Source organism: Bufo gargarizans, chromosome 6 (genome assembly GCF_014858855.1).
Source record: "Bufo gargarizans isolate SCDJY-AF-19 chromosome 6, ASM1485885v1, whole genome shotgun sequence".
Taxonomy (NCBI): domain Eukaryota; kingdom Metazoa; phylum Chordata; class Amphibia; order Anura; family Bufonidae; genus Bufo; species Bufo gargarizans.
The window spans coordinates 15027395-15043707 of NC_058085.1; the positions used below are offsets into that span (position 1 = coordinate 15027395).

At 42.5% G+C, this 16313-nt stretch overlaps 1 protein-coding gene across 1 annotated transcript in view; it reads left to right on the top strand.

Moving 5' to 3' along the window:
- MBTD1 (mbt domain containing 1) overlaps positions 1-16313 on the top strand; it is an 80973-nt gene that overhangs the window by 53590 nt on the left and 11070 nt on the right. The window contains exon 15 of the mRNA XM_044297597.1: positions 3131-3208. Coding sequence (XP_044153532.1) covers positions 3131-3208 — 78 coding nt within the window. The remainder of the gene's footprint in view (positions 1-3130; positions 3209-16313) is intronic.

Below are 16313 nucleotides of genomic sequence, written 5' to 3' on the forward strand. Positions count from 1 at the left end.
AAATTATGAAATTGCTAAATTGGGAATTGTACTTCATCCCAGAACAAAAAATGTGCTTTGACGGACACTAAATATCTTGCCCAGCAACAACAGTACAGCGGTGGGTAACGAGAGATTTAGAGGGAATTAAATTTGAGGCCTAGTATTTAGGCGCTGGGTCACCGGTATGGATTTAGTGACAGAATTAGACTTGGAAATGCACAGAAGCGTGTGTGTGAAGTTATTCTGAATGACCCTATGTGCACCTTCAATATTATATACCCTTTTAGGGATAGATTTCAAATAGCTCTGATATAGCAGAAACCACTAAATTATGAAATTGCTAAATTGGGAATTGTACTTCAACCCAGAACAAAAAATGTGCTTTGACGGACACTAAATATCTTGCCCAGCAACAACAGTACAGCGGTGGGTAACGAGAGATTTAGAGGGATTTAAATTTGAGGCCTAGTATTTAGGCGCTGGGTCACCGGTATGGATTTAGTGACAGAATTAGACTTGGAAATACACAGTAGCGGGTGTGTGTGAAGTTATTCTGAATGACCCTATGTGCACCTTCAATATTATATACCCTTTTAGGGATAGATTTCAAATAGCTCTGATATAGCAGAAACCACTAAATTATGAAATTGCTAAATTGGGAATTGTACTTCAACCCAGAACAAAAAATGTGCTTTGACGGACACTAAATATCTTGCCCAGCAACAACAGTACAGCGGTGGGTAACGAGAGATTTAGAGGGAATTAAATTTGAGGCCTAGTATTTAGGCGCTGGGTCACCGGTATGGATTTAGTGACAGAATTAGACTTGGAAATACACAGTAGCGGGTGTGTGTGAAGTTATTCTGAATGACCCTATGTGCACCTTCAATATTATATACCCTTTTTGGGATAGATTTCAAATAGCTCTGATATAGCAGGAACCACTAAATTATGAAATTGCTAAATTGGGAATTGTACTTCAACCCAGAACAAAAAATGTGCTTTGACGGGCACTAAATAACTTTCCCAGCTACAACAGGACAACGGTAACGAGAGATTTAGAGGGATTTAAATTTGAGGCCTAGTATTTAGGCGCTGGGTGACAGGTATGGGTTTAGTGACAGAATTAGACTTGGAAATACACAGTAGCGGGTGTGTGTGAAGTTATTCTGAATGACCCTATGTGCACCTTCAATATTATATACCCTTTTTGGGATAGATTTCAAATAGCTCTGATATAGCAGAAACCACTAAATTATGAAATTGCTAAATTGGGAATTGTACTTCAACCCAGAACAAAAAATGTGCTTTGACGGACACTAAATATCTTGCCCAGCAACAACAGTACAGCGGTGGGTAACGAGAGATTTAGAGGGAATTAAATTTGAGGCCTAGTATTTAGGCGCTGGGTCACCGGTATGGATTTAGTGACAGAATTAGACTTGGAAATACACAGTAGCGGGTGTGTGTGAAGTTACTCTGAATGACCCTATGTGCACCTTCAATATTATATACCCTTTTTGGGATAGATTTCAAAGAGCTCTGATATAGCAGGAACCACTAAATTATGAAATTGCTAAATTGGGAATTGTATTTCAACCCAGAACAAGAAATGTGCTTGAACGGACACTAAATAACTCGCCCAGCTACAGCACTAGGGACAGATTTAGCTGGATATAAATTTGAGGCCTAGTATTTAGGCGCTGGGTGACCGGTATGGATTTAGTGACAGAATTAGACTGGGATATGGCCAAAAAATGAACAGACTATTGCTGGTTAAATGCACTTGGTGTGACAGCTTCACCCTGATGTAGGCTTTAGCCAAAAAACAACCACACCATTGAGGGTTAAATGCACTTGGTGACAGGCGCAGCTTGCCCCTGATTTTGTATATGGCCAAAAAATGAACAGACTATTGCTGGTTAAATGCACTTGGTGTGACAGCTTCACCCTGATGTAGGCTTTAGCCAAAAAACAACCACACCATTGAGGGTTAAATGCACTTGGTGACAGGCGCAGCTTGCCCCTGATTTTGTATATGGCCAAAAAATGAACAGACTATTGCTGGTTAAATGCACTTGGTGTGACAGCTTCACCCTGATGTAGGCTTTAGCCAAAAAACAACCACACCATTGAGGGTTAAATGCACTTGGTGACAGGCGCAGCTTGCCCCTGATTTTGTATATGGCCAAAAAATGAACAGACTATTGCTGGTTAAATGCACTTGGTGTGACAGCTTCACCCTGATGTAGGCTTTAGCCAAAAAACAACCACACCATTGAGGGTTAAATGCACTTGGTCGCAGCTTGTGCTGGCGCACCACAAGACACAAAATGGCCGCCGATCACCCCAGAAAAATGAGACTGACAAACGGTCTGTGCAGCCTAAAAACAGTGAGCAATTGAGGATCAGCAGCTCAATGATCCACAGCTGCAGATCGATCAGTTAATCAAGTCCTTTGGAGGAGTTAATCTGCCTAATCTCGCCCTACTGTCGCAGCCGCAACCTCTCCCTACGCTAATCAGAGCAGAGTGACGGGCGGCGCTATGTGACTCCAGCTTAAATAGAGGCTGGGTCACATGGTGCTCTGGCCAATCACAGCCATGCCAATAGTAGGCATGGCTGTGATGGCCTCTTGGGGCAAGTAGTATGACGCTTGTTGATTGGCTGCTTTGCAGCCTTTCAAAAAGCGCCAAGAAAGCGTCACAAAAGCGCCAAGAAAGCGACGAACACCGAACCCGAACCCGGACTTTTACGAAAATGTCCGGGTTCGGGTCCGTGTCACGGACACCCCAAAATTCGGTACGAACCCGAACTATACAGTTCGAGTTCGCTCATCCCTACTCAAAAGGACTTAAGTGTTCATATTGTTTTAATTTAATTCCTTCAATAGGTTAAAATGTATGTGCTCATTCAATTTGTGACATATGGTTGTAGGAGTTGGAGTTCTGCATCATTAACATCTGGCTGCTTGTAGCCACCGATTGGGGGGGGTGTTCGTTCACTATGTTCTGATGTATACAGCTGTCATTGATCTGATTATCTGTACAGGGAGGATTTCCAGATACTAGGAACTTCATGGGTGTGCACATTCATGTCTGATTCTATAACCTCGTTACTAAAACAGTTGTCTAACTTTGCTTTATAGCAACAAAAGACAACCAGACCACTGTATCCAAACAGAAAAAGAAGTCCAAGTCTCAGCAGTACAAAGGACACAAAAAAAGTAAGTCAGGTTTTATTTTTTTATTTTTTCGTTTTTGTTTTGTTTATTTTATTTTTTACTCAACTGTATATTTGTTAACTTCAAGGGGTTGTCCTAAATTTAAACATATTCCCTATACGCTAGATAGGGCATAAGTGTCTGAGTGGTGACCCAAGTGTAGAGACCATTGTGAGAACCAGTGGTGCTGTGTCCCCTTATGTGAATAGTGGCATCATGCCTGTGCTCTGCTGCTCTATTCACTTCTTTGTAGGAGAACTGTACTTGGTTATTTTCAGAAGGTACATAGACAGTGAATGAAGCAGCGTACTCAACTACCGATATATTCATATGGTGTAAAAAGGACCCCCATTCTCGTAATGTGTGGACGGACCACTGGCCAGGCACTTATCTTAGGATAACCTTGTTAGAGCAAGCTTCTCTCAGGCAAAAATTCAGGGCTCACTCTCTGTGAGCAGAGGAAGCAGGACTTACAGGCAGCATTTAAAAGGGTTCTCCATGATTTAAAATGGCCACCAGCAACCTGTCCTGGCGTATGAGCAGCACTGGTTGACTGCCATTTGCAGAGCTGTCTAGGGTGGGGGGCTCACTAAACTGCTTTACTATAGATGTTAATGATGTGATCTCGCGTAAGATATGCCATCGTGGCTGAGCAGCCTGACAGGAACGCTCACCAATGTGTAATATATGCCAATGCCGGAGCATGATGTGTAGTGAGACTCTCCATCTCGCCTCCTTAGACAGCTCTGCAAGTGGTGGCAACCAGTTCTGCTCATATTCTAGGACAGGTTGCCGGCAGCGATTTTCTTTTTTTCTTTTTTTTTTTCTTTTTTTAATTTATATTATGTATTTTATTTTACAAATAGTAAATCTACAGTATTAGATTTTGGTGTCACAAGACAATAATACAGTGGTACATAATATCATCATATACTAAGTTTCCCTCTTATTTTCTATCCCCCCCCCCCCTTCCCTCCCTCCAACCCCCTTTTTTCCCCGGAGCTACTGTCTTTACACCCAGTATTATCATTTCAGGTTGCCCCATATCCGCATCCAAGTTACCTTTTTTCCTGCTGTTTGGGCGAGAATGTAGTCGTATTGCTTAACCCTTTTCATCCGTTCCATCCACTCCTGAAAATTAGGGTATTCCGGAGTGCCCCAGTATTTAACAATTAATATTTTGGCCAGTGCAATGCCCCGAAGCCAGAGTCTCTGCTCAGTTTTATTTTTGTCTATCTCTGGGAATACACCCAGGATAACATAATTAATGCAAGCCTCGTATTTCATGGGGGAACTATCCCACAATTTCCGGAATATTTTAGTCCAATACTCTTTAATCCCTGGGCATTCCCACAGTAGATGTATATAGTCTCCTCTATCTTTACTGCATTTGTAGCAGTTCTGTTTCCTATTGTTGTAAATAATATGTAAAAGAGCTGGTGTATAATAGAGACGGAGTATAATTTTCAAAAGGATCCATGCATGGGCAGGGGAGACCGTCGATCTTTTAATATTTCTGTAGACAGCATTCCACGGGATAGGTTCCCCAGTCCGCAGGTCCTTTTCCCATTTAGCCTCACTTCTAAATGTGATTGTTTTAGTGTATTCATATTTTAATTTGGCATTTATGTGTGATATAGAAGTGTTAAAAGTCGTATCATAACAAAAATCTAAAAAAGTGTTCCTTACAATTTTTAAATAATTCTTATTCTCCGTGTAGTGAATAGCGTGTCGTAATTGTTCATATCTAAATTTATCAATAAATCCTAATGTAATATCTGGAAGGATTTTATTTAATGGCTTGAGCTGTCCTTTATGAAAAACTTGTGCAATAAAGCGTATCCCATATTTTTCCCAATATTCCACATCGCCCAGTAACCTAACTTGTGGTAGATGTGCATTTCCCCACAGTGGGGTGTACTGTACTGCCTGGGTTACTCCGACCATGTATCTAATTTGTTGCCAAATATACCCGAGCATCCTACCGAAAGGGTTCATTATTATTTTCTTCTCCACCGTGCCGGTTTCGAGAATGTGAAAGAGATCCTCCCAGGGTCTACAGTGCTCCCCGTAGATAAGCCGGATGCATTTATTCTTTCGATTCCGGCAGCGATTTCAAAATGCTGCCCATCATCTCACATGGAGTAGTACAGAGACCCAACACATCTGCTGTAATGTACCTATTGTGTGTTGTTGTTTTTTTTCTCCAATAATTGGGAGTAATCATAAATGCATTACATTTTGTGATATAACATATAGGGGGACACTGACATATTCTCACCTTCCAGCTGCCTGTAGCTCCCCTTTCCAGCTTCTTTGTAAATGTTTTATAATTCTTCTTGGATATGCTTAATAAATGGAAGAATTGACCCCATTTTGTAAACTCTGCCCCTCACGGTATTAAGTAGTGCAGTGACACCACAGGTATTTTGCAGAAATTAAAGGGTATTTGTGCGCAATCCAGTGTAGCTGATTTGTATGTATAAAGTCCAGTCATGACATGCCAACGTCCAATACAAAATACAATTTTAATGTCAATATATTTTCACTATAATTGTATAATCCCATGTTTAGTAGGCTGCAGATTTTATGATTCTGAGTTGCTATATTGGATTGTGCATTTTATACTTCACTATCAAAAAGCTTTTGCATCAAAACAACTCCTATTGACTGTATATTTTTTATGGAATATGCCCGGATTGTGTTTGTATAGAACAGTATTCTTGTTTCACTGAGGGTTCTCAATCCAGGCCATGGTATATCAGTAGCAATAAGTCAAAGCAGCTGGACTTGTATTTTAAGGCCATGTACACCTTTGGAGGCAAGTTTTGTTTTATGATTGTATTTTACTTATTTTTGGCTAAAAGTCATATTTTTTTTATTGCCATTTATTAAAAATATTGAGCTGTTCTGTCACAAAGGGTTAACTGTTTTTCTAACTGTGTGGTTGGTACTTTCACTTTGTGCCCATCTAATAAACCTCATCTCTAAACTATTGAGGGGTCATAAACACTTATTTAAGCCACATTCTTATCAGTAAGGTCAAAGAGCAGAGATAAGGATTCCGTCAGCTCCCCAACTGACGGAAAAGACAGAAAATCCACAGGCAGCTACTACAGCATCTCAGTTATGTACACAAAAAAGATTCCATATTTTTAAGAAAGACAACCAAATGTAAAAATGATTTTTAGCTCAAAATAAGTACAATGCAGTAGTTTAAAAAAATGGCTCCCAAAGGTGTACATAGCCTTTAAGACATTTCATTATTCATCCAACTAGCATTCTCAATTAAAATAACTTGTGCGAGGAATCACCAGCATTAAATACTAGTAACCCATGCTTCAGTTAGCATAATCTGTTTGTTATAATAAACATGAGGTCAAGGACCTCCTGGAGGATAGATATTGATTGCATTTACAGGACTGAAGGTATGATTGAACTGCTTCGGGATGCTGTTCTCAAACCTCTCCTGAGGCTTTTAACATAAAAGAACACAAAAATTGGCATTGGAAACATGGATTAATTCTGTGAAAACACTCTTAAAGAGGTTGTCTGGGACTAAAGACACCCTTGACATGGAAAACTTTATTGTTATGAATGTTAGTAGTTACGATAGGTCAGAAAGAAAAGTTACACTCTAAAAAGTTTGTCTAAAATGTTAATTCCTTCATTCCTTTTCAGGCCCCCTTATTATTCAAATTACAAACTGCTCCTAGACATGAGCAAGTGATACATACTCTATTGGTGTGTCCAGGATGATGCTCTCTTTCCCCCTGCAAACTGCTCTGTTTTTTTTTTGTTTTTTTTTTTCCTCCTTATATACAGCGTGTACGAGCTGTTTTTCTTGGCTTCTTCCCACCTCTCCACACTCATCTGTTGTGTATAATCTCCTGCTGCTACCTGTAACATTGAGAGAAAAGAGATCTGAGAGAGCTGTTAAAAACAGAAACATTGTTTTGATGGATTTATATCAAATTCAGAAACTACAGCAGCTAGGTGAAGGACTTGCGCATACTCTGCAGAAGCAAATGGGTTGAAAGGAAATTTTTATTGAAGACTATTTAGAAAGTTGCTTAATTTTGTATTTAGGGACCAAATGAGCAATACACAGTGTGAGTGCAAAGGTGTCATGGCTTATCTTTTGGATAGGTAGATCTAGGGATGTCCCGATACCATTTTTTTAAGACTGAGTACAAGTTCCGATACTTTTATTTGAGTACTCACCGACACCAATTACCGATACCAATTATAACAGCGGTGCCGTTGCTGATAGCAATGAAAAAAATTAAAGCTGGAATTTGGTTCCTATGGACAACTGCTTTACTTTTCCTTTGTACAAGGGTTAATAAATTCATAAATGGGCATATAGCAGTGTTTCCCAACCAATATGCCTGAGGCTGTTGCAAAACTACAACTCTAAGCATGCCCGGGACAGCCTTTGGCTGTGCGGGCATGCTGGGGGTTGTAGTTTTGCAACAGCTGGAGGCACACTGGTTGGAAAACACTGGCATATAAGGAGGGGAATGAGCATTTGAAGGGAGAGAATGGGCATATAACAGTGTTTCCCAACCAGGGTGCCTCCAGCTGTTGCAAAACTACAACTCCTAGCATGCCCGGACAGCCTTTGGCGGTCCGGGCATGCTGGGAGATGTCGTTTTGCAACAGCTGGAGGCACGCTGGTTGGGAATCACTAATATATGCCCATCCCCCCCCCCCCCCACCCTATTTTATATTCACTGTTTGAACATGAAATGGAGAGAAATTAACAGAATTTCTCCTCCATTTCATGCAACATACCCACCTGGCCTGCTGTAATCCTTCCCATGCGGATGCACCAGAGTACTGGGAGGAAGTGGCTTTAAAGGGAACCTGTCGCCTGGAAAACACATATTAAACCAACCACAGTACCTTAAAGTATCCCCCAGTGTGTTGCTAATCATGATTTTCTTTCCTCATTCTGTCTCCCCAAATTTGTTAAAATCGCAGTTTTAATGTCTGTTGGCACCGTCTCCAAGTCAGGCTTGAAGTCAAGGGGACGGCTGCCTCCTTGCTTCAAGGCACGATTAGTCCGCCCCTTAACCCTCCTCTCTACATTGTGATGGACATCTTGCCGTGATGCCGGGTCCACGTTCTTCTCGCGCATGCGCCGTGCACTGCCTGTTACAGCGCGATCCCGGCTCCCTTACTCACCGCCTTCATTTTGCAGACTGCACATGCGCCGTTCAGTTCCATCGCACTCGTGCCCAGCCGTCGCTTCTCGTCTTTAGCGTGAGCGTGATCCAGCGCCTGAAGCCAGTGATCATGCTCACTCTAAAGACGAGAAGCAATGGAACTGAACTGCGCAGGCGCAGTCTGCAAAATGAAGGCGGTGAGTGAGGGAGCCGGAATCACGGCAAGATGTAATCTGGGACACGGGACCCGCCGCTGCACAGCCATCAGGTATCAGCAGTAGTGTCAGCGACAATTGCCAAGTATGTCCGGTATCGGTCCCGATACAGGTACTTGTATTGGTATCGGTCCCGATACAGGTACTTGTATTGGTATCGGGACATCTCTAGGTAGATCAATAATGTATGATGTTGGGGGAAAAAAGGGACTTTGGCTTCATTGTCTATCTGGGCACCACATCGTATGTTACAGTACCAGGCACAGCCACAATACTATGGTCCCTTCATTCTGCTCAATTTTGGGGTCAGACCCTTAAAGGGGTTGTCTTGTCTCGCCGTTACTAAGACAAGATGAGACACAGTCCCATTGCGGTGCGTGGGAGCTACGGAAACAGTATAGCGTAGCAAGCTATGACTCACAATGACCATAGTTTGCTGTGTTATGTTGGTGAAGCTGGTCTGTATGGGCTTGGTGCATCGGTGAATGCAGCAACAGTTTAAACTAAGGGGTTATCTAGGAATTCATATTGATGCCCTATCTTTAGGATAGATCATCAATATCAGATTGGCGGGGGTCCCGGGATTCCTGCTGATCAGCTGTTAGTAGAGGTCGCAGCTCTGGACGGTGCTGTGCTTGGTAAGCTGCTAGGAGGCTGCAGCAGTCACTGTCGATCCCGTGAGTACCGCAGCTTCCTGAAACAGCTAATCGGTGGGGGTGTTGGGACTTGGACCCCCACCCAAGTGATAATGATGATCTATGCTGAGAATAGATCATTAATATCAATTCCCTGGATAGATCATCAGCTTCTGATCGGCGGGGGTCCGACACCCGGGGCCCCCCGCCGATCAGCTGTTTGAGAAGGCCTTCTCACTGTTTACCGCCGGGCCACTGACGTCACGACTAGTATCAACTAGCGTGGGCGCAGCTAAGCTCCATTCAAGGGAACAGAGCTTAGCTGTGCCCACACTAGTTGATACGAGTCGTGACGTCAGTGTGCCCGCAGCACGGCGGTAAACAGTCAGAAGGCCGTGGCGCTGCTGGAGCGCCGCTGTCTTCTCAAACAGCTGATCGGCGGGGGTCCCAGGTGTCGGACCCCCGCCGATCAGAAGCTGATGATCTATCCAGAGGATAGATCATCAGTTAAATGAAAGTGCAGAACCCCTTTAACCTAATGAAAATGCACAATGCTTTGTCATCATAGGAACCACTATTGTGTCTTGTATAACAGCGCTTGTACCATTTTTATTTTATTTATTTATTTATTTATTTATTTATTTTAATCCGCGTGAGACAGGTAATTAATACTTTAATGGGTTTTCCATTTTGGCCAACATATGTACAGTGACTACTTTCTCAGGTGATTAATTAATCCTGAAGGAGATCACTGCTAAGCCCCCTGACGACTGTCTAATAGTTGGAGAAGGTGTCTAACTGACATTTATTTCTACTCCAGCCAGATTTAAGGGGAAATCTATTCTTAGGGCGCCTGTTCATGGTGTGGGCCGGCCATGGAATCTGCACGAAGTTTACTACCACGGCCAGCCTGCATCGTGTACCTCACCCTTAATGTGCCATTACAGAGACATCATTGAAGTTGATGGGTGTCTGCACAGGTCCATTTCATGCATCAAAACAAGAGCCACTTTTTTTTTTCAGGCTAGTTAAAGGGACTCTGTCACCAGTTTCTAACCCCCCCTTTTAAAACTATTGTTCTCTCCATGGTGCCCTTGTCATTACAAAGCTGTTGTTATAAGATAAATCCGCCGTGTAGTTTTGATAAAAATCGCTTTTATCTAACCTGTCAATCTTCTGGATAAGGTGCCCAGGGCGTCTCTGAGGGTCTGAATCTGCCGCTCTCCGCCGCCGCCGTTGGTGCCCAGCTCCTCCCATGATCCTTTCAGCGCCACCTCGATGTAATGAAATCCGCCTCCGGCTCTCCTCAGTGCCCCCTCCTCCTTTTCAAAGATCCCGCGCGTGCGCACAGGCCTGTGCCTGATGCGCCCGTGCGGACTTTTAGATTCTGCCTCGTTGAGCGAAGTGCGCATTCGCGCGCATGCGCACTTCGCTCAAAGAGGCAGAATCTAAAAGTCCGCACGGGCGCATCAGGCACAGGCCTGTGCGCACGCGCGGGATCTTTGAAAAGGAGGAGGGGGCACTGAGGAGAGCCGAAGGCGGATTTCATTACATCGAGGTGGCGCTGAAAGGATCATGGGAGGAGCTGGGCACCAACGGCGGCGGCGGAGAGCGGCAGATTCAGACCCTCAGAAACGCCCTGGGCACCTTATCCAGAAGATTGACAGGTTAGATAAAAGCGATTTTTATCAAAACTACACGGCGGATTTATCTTATAACAACAGCTTTGTAATGACAAGGGCACCATGGAGAGAACAATAGTTTTAAAAGGGGGGGTTAGAAACTGGTGACAGAGTCCCTTTAAGCAGGATTTTAGGCACCTTCCTATTGCATAATATATTGCACTGCTGTCAAATGCAGCAGCCAATATACTTTTCCACAGTAGGTTTCCTTGGATATATCGTCATACATGTCCATATGTTTATCAAATCCTGGTATATACATAGATTTTATAAAAAAGAACAAAATGTTCTCCTAGAACAGGGATGGCCAACCTGAGGCTCTCCAGCTGTTGCCCACACTGCTACAGCTATCAGCCTACAGAAGGGTATGGTAGGAGTTGTAGTTTTACAACAGCTGGAGAGCCTCAGGTTGGCCATCCCTGGCCTAGAACCTCAAAGGGAACCTGTCACTTGCACTATGCTGCTTTCACAGAGGTCAGCATAGTGTAGTGAGAGACCCACTCATCTCACGTCTGTTCCGTGATGGCAGTCAAGCCGAAATCCGCCGCACACGCCAGCGCCACAAAGGGACATGAGATTGATAAGGCTTGCTGCCCCTGCCCTCCCCGCTTCGGGACAATGAGTATTGGGTTTCTTTACTGTTCGGGGTAGGATTCGGAGTACTGACTGCCATCACTGAAATCATTGGGTCTGTCGCTACTCTTATGGTGCCTTTAGTGAGAGCAGCAAATTTTGACTATGAATTCGTTATCACATTTGAACAACCTATTGTGAATATTCTATGTAAAAATATATTTTACAAAAAAAAAAAAACTGCGTTAGGGAGCATTCACACGACCATGTTGGTTTTGCAGTCTGCAAATCACGGATCCGTGTGTTCCGTAAGTCTTCAGTTCTGTTTCCGTTCCGTAAGTCCGTATAATACGGACGTGGTGCTTCCGTGTGTCATCCGTTTTTCACGGTCTGCAAAAAACTGAAATGGGGTTTCCTAGAATGTTTTCAGTCCAGGGGTCCGCAAAAAACGGATGCATTTCCGTGTGCTATCCGGTTTTTACGGACCCAATGAATTTCTATGGGGCCACGGACCGCAATTTGCGGCCAAGTATAGGACATGTTCTAAAATAAAATCAACGGACACACGGAACGGACAGCACACGGATGACAATGAAAGGCATTCCGCAATTTTTGCGGACCCAGAGAAAGGAATGGGTCTGTGAATTGTCCGCAAAAATTGCGGATAGTACACGGAAGAAAAACACGGTCGTGTGAATGCTCCCTTATGGATAGAATTTTTTTAAAGTCTCTCTGTGTACCACTTCCTGTCCTCCCTTTTTATATTGTTTTTTTTTGGACTTAAATATTGATGATCTATCCTCTGGATAGGTCATCATTATTAGGGATGAGCAAATTTCATATTTTGAAATTGGTTTTTGCTTCGTGTTGTGGTATTTACTGAATTGCATTAAGGCTTCCGTTACCAGTGACCATAACGCAATTCCATGACGGAATGCATATCGGAATGCCTTTAGAGGTATTCCGATATTCATTCTGTCATAATGGAAGTCTATGGGCTGCATAACTGATCCGTCCCGTTTCCGTTATTCTGGAGTTCTCTCCTGCATAAAAGAAATGGGACGGATCCGTTATGCAGCCCATAGACTTCTATTATGACAGAATGAATAACGGAATGCCTCTAAAGGCATTCCGATATGCATTCCATCAGGGAATTGCGTTATGGTCACTGGTAACGGAATCCTTAACGCAATTCAGTAAATACCACAACACAAAGCGAAAATGAATTTTAATATATGAAATTCGCTCATCCCTAATCATTATCAGATCTGAAAGTGGCACGCACTCGCACCGATCAGCTGTTTCAGCCAGCATTGGAAGCTAGTACCGCGCTGTGCTGAACTGTGAAGACAGACTTTCCTTAGTAATGCTCACTTACAGGGCACTGCCGAGAGGCAACTTGCGACTTTTTTTTTTTTCCCTCATAGAAATGTACAAACTCACTAAATAAAGTATATTGCAAAAACATTTCCTATCGCTGTCCCTACACATCAGAAAAAAATTGAGTAAAAAAATAAAAATCTCCTTTTCTGATGGAAGTGTGCCTTTTTAAACTTTAGGAGTGACTACAGTTTTTAAAGGGGTTTTCCTAGAGTTTTTTTTTATTTTATTTTTTTACTGATGACTGTAGAGCTTCAACTAGTGTGATCATGGCTGATTTTATTATTCTTTTTTTCTCTCCCAAAATCAAGCTAGCAATTCAGTCCTGGGTCATTGAGCCAAAGGGAACTTTTCTTTTTACCATGCAGGGCAGCTGAGATAAAGCGACTCTGCAGTTCTGCCACCCGGTTCCTGGCTCGTGATCAGTGTGACATTTGGGATTCCACTTTTTAGTTTTATGCATTGATAACTCTCACAATAGAAGTATTTATAGTAAATCAAATCGATTTCTAATTGATATTTCTAAATTAACTTCCAGATATCAGAACCCTTCCTGCTAGCAGGTTTTAAGCAGTGAGCTCATCAGCCAAGCATCCATCCTGCATATATCGCAATTTGTTTTCTAGTCTCATTTTTGTCAAATGTATATTTGTAAAGATTTTAATTTTCTACTTTTTTTTTTTTTTTACTTTTGAAATAAATATGAAAATTTTATATATAATTTTTTTGTTTAATGGGCACAGACTTCGTTACCTGTTGTTACTGGGGTCATATGCTGTCTTCAGCACATTTACCCCTAAGGCGGGCTGTAGCACAAGCCAAGGTGTCACGTGTCAATGCAGATGTAATTAACCTTAATAAAAGTTTGCACAGTGCTGTGTTATTTTCGTTAACCACTTTCTTGGAGCATTGCAAGCAAACTGGTAGGCGATGTTAGGAAGTCTGACCACAGTCAAAATCCAGTTATGGTACATAAGTCACCAGTTTGGAGATTTGTCCCCCTGACACACATACAAATGTCAATGCCAATTGATGTTTACATTTTAAGGAGGAATAACAGAGAAATGGCCCAAATTAGATTTCTAAGAAAACATGCTCTGGAACTGTTATTTCATGTAGAATACAGTTATTTAATAAAACTAAGAAATCAAGACCAGTTTCCCCCTTAAAGGGAGTGTGTCATCAGAAAATGGCACTGCTTAAATTAAATTCTTATGGTAAACATATGTTTAAAGGGACACTGACAGGCAAATTCAGCATATTGTGTTATATATCTGACATTACAGGTCTTATACAGTCTATTAAAAGCATGTAAGTATCCCCCCTGTCCACCTTCTAAATACCGAAATATAAAGTTTTATAACTTGCCTGTCTCCTCACCAATCTGCCCATGGGGCGGCGTTTCATCTGAAAATGCGCCCAGCCAGCTGCTCCTAACTGCCGTTCTGTAGCCCCGCCCAGCTCATCAATATTCACTTCGCTGGGCGGGGCTACAACTCTCCGCACTATCATTAACTCCTTTGGAGATGTGAGTGAGCAGCGCTCTGAAGCGCTGCTTTGAACAGTGCCTGGGGCATGCGCATGAGGCAGAGGCAGCAGCTGCCTCTGGGAACGCAGGCAGGGTGTGTACAGCAGGCGCGATCTAACCACGGCGGGGCTCAGGCGCAGAGGATTAGACGGACGCTGCCAAGAGGATTCTATCAACCATACGCAGGATCGTGACTGGGGAGAGTTGTAGTCCCGCCCAGCGAAGTGAATATTGATGAGCTGGGCGGGCTACAGAACGGCAGTTGGGAGCAGCTGGCTGGGCGCATTTTCAGATGAAACGCCGCCCCTTGGGCAGATTGGTGAGGAGACAGGCAAGTTATAAAACTTTATATTTCGGTATTTAGAAGGTGGACAGGGGGGATACTTACATGCTTTTAATAGACTGTTTAAGACCTGTAATGTCAGATATATAACACAATATGCTGAATTTGCCTGTCAGTGTCCCTTTAAAAAAGTTTTGGTGGTTATTTTTAACTGTCCATGTCTCTACATTGAAAAAAAAAAACTAAACTTAACACCCTGCATTTTTCGCACTGGCCCCCGGGCCTAAGGATAAGTGCCTTTTCTCTTCTTGTTCTGTACGGATCACTTTTCAGCAGTCATTTAATTAATATCACAGGCGGGATTACGATGACGGGCATCACCTCTGTATAGATAACAGGATCTACCATTCACAATAGGTGATATCACAGCTTATCTGCCCCCTCCTGACCTCTCTACAGGTCACGGAGCATGCCCAGAAAACTCTCCCATAGAAGTCAATGAGGTCTCCTCCTGTCCATTGTAGCTATAGCCCATGGTGGCTGCTGTAAAGCATATCTCTAAATGCTTATAGCAACCGCTCAGGCAAGATGGCCGCCCCAATAATCATGTTCTAGAAATAGAATTAAAAAAAATGAAAATAAAACTCTAGAAAGAATAAAAAAAAATGAAAATAAAACTCTAGAAAAAAATATGGGTCACTATCTGGGTTTAACTGGAAGGAGAAAATTATAGGTGACACATTCCCTTTTAAAAAGCTATTTTCTGCCTCCAAATCATTTTTTTGGGCTTATGTAATTGCCTTAATGGTAATTGGTTGCTCCTGATGATGCATTATTTTAGCAGTGGGGAAATTATTTTTTGGGTTTTCTTTGACATACTATGCAGATATGACACTTCTGTATTCATAATGAGGACAGTAAGTGGTCCAGGATATATCCACCCACATAGGTTTTCAGCATCCTTTACAGGAAACCTGGTGGAATGAGGGAAGGCAAAAGTGAAGACTAGCAAGGCTTAGATATTATTAGATATGAATATTCATCTTACCTTAAAGGTGTTCTCCGGGAATTAAAAAAATACTTAAATATTGCTTTATTATAAATATATTCCCAAATACCGTTCCTTAGTTATAATGGCTTGTTTTGTCTGGGGAGCAATCATCAGGAGATGGCCGCTGTCCTATTAGTACATACAGAACCTGTACTCATCACACACAGAACAAGTTACTTCACAACACTGAGGTAAAGAGCTGCCTTATCCTCCTTTCTTACTTGTTAGGGATTATGATCCTGAATGCAGCTGATAAGAACTTCAGTTGAATCTCTGTAGAAATGGAGTTCATGAGGAGACATGAAGTGCAGAGAAGACGGACAGGACAGGCTGTGGTAATGTGGGGCTGTGGTAAGGGAGACTGCATACAAGTGCTGCTGTTGATTACACACATCCTCACTCTCCTCTCTATATTTCATGTCTTCTCATAAACTCCATTCCCACAGAGATTTAGCTAAAAATCGTATAAGTAGTATTCAGGATCATAATCTTTGACATGTAGGAGAGAAGGATGAGACAGCTCTTTAGCTCAGTGCTCTGAAGTAACTTGTCCTGTTGTGTGATTAGGACAGGTTCTGTGTGTACTAATA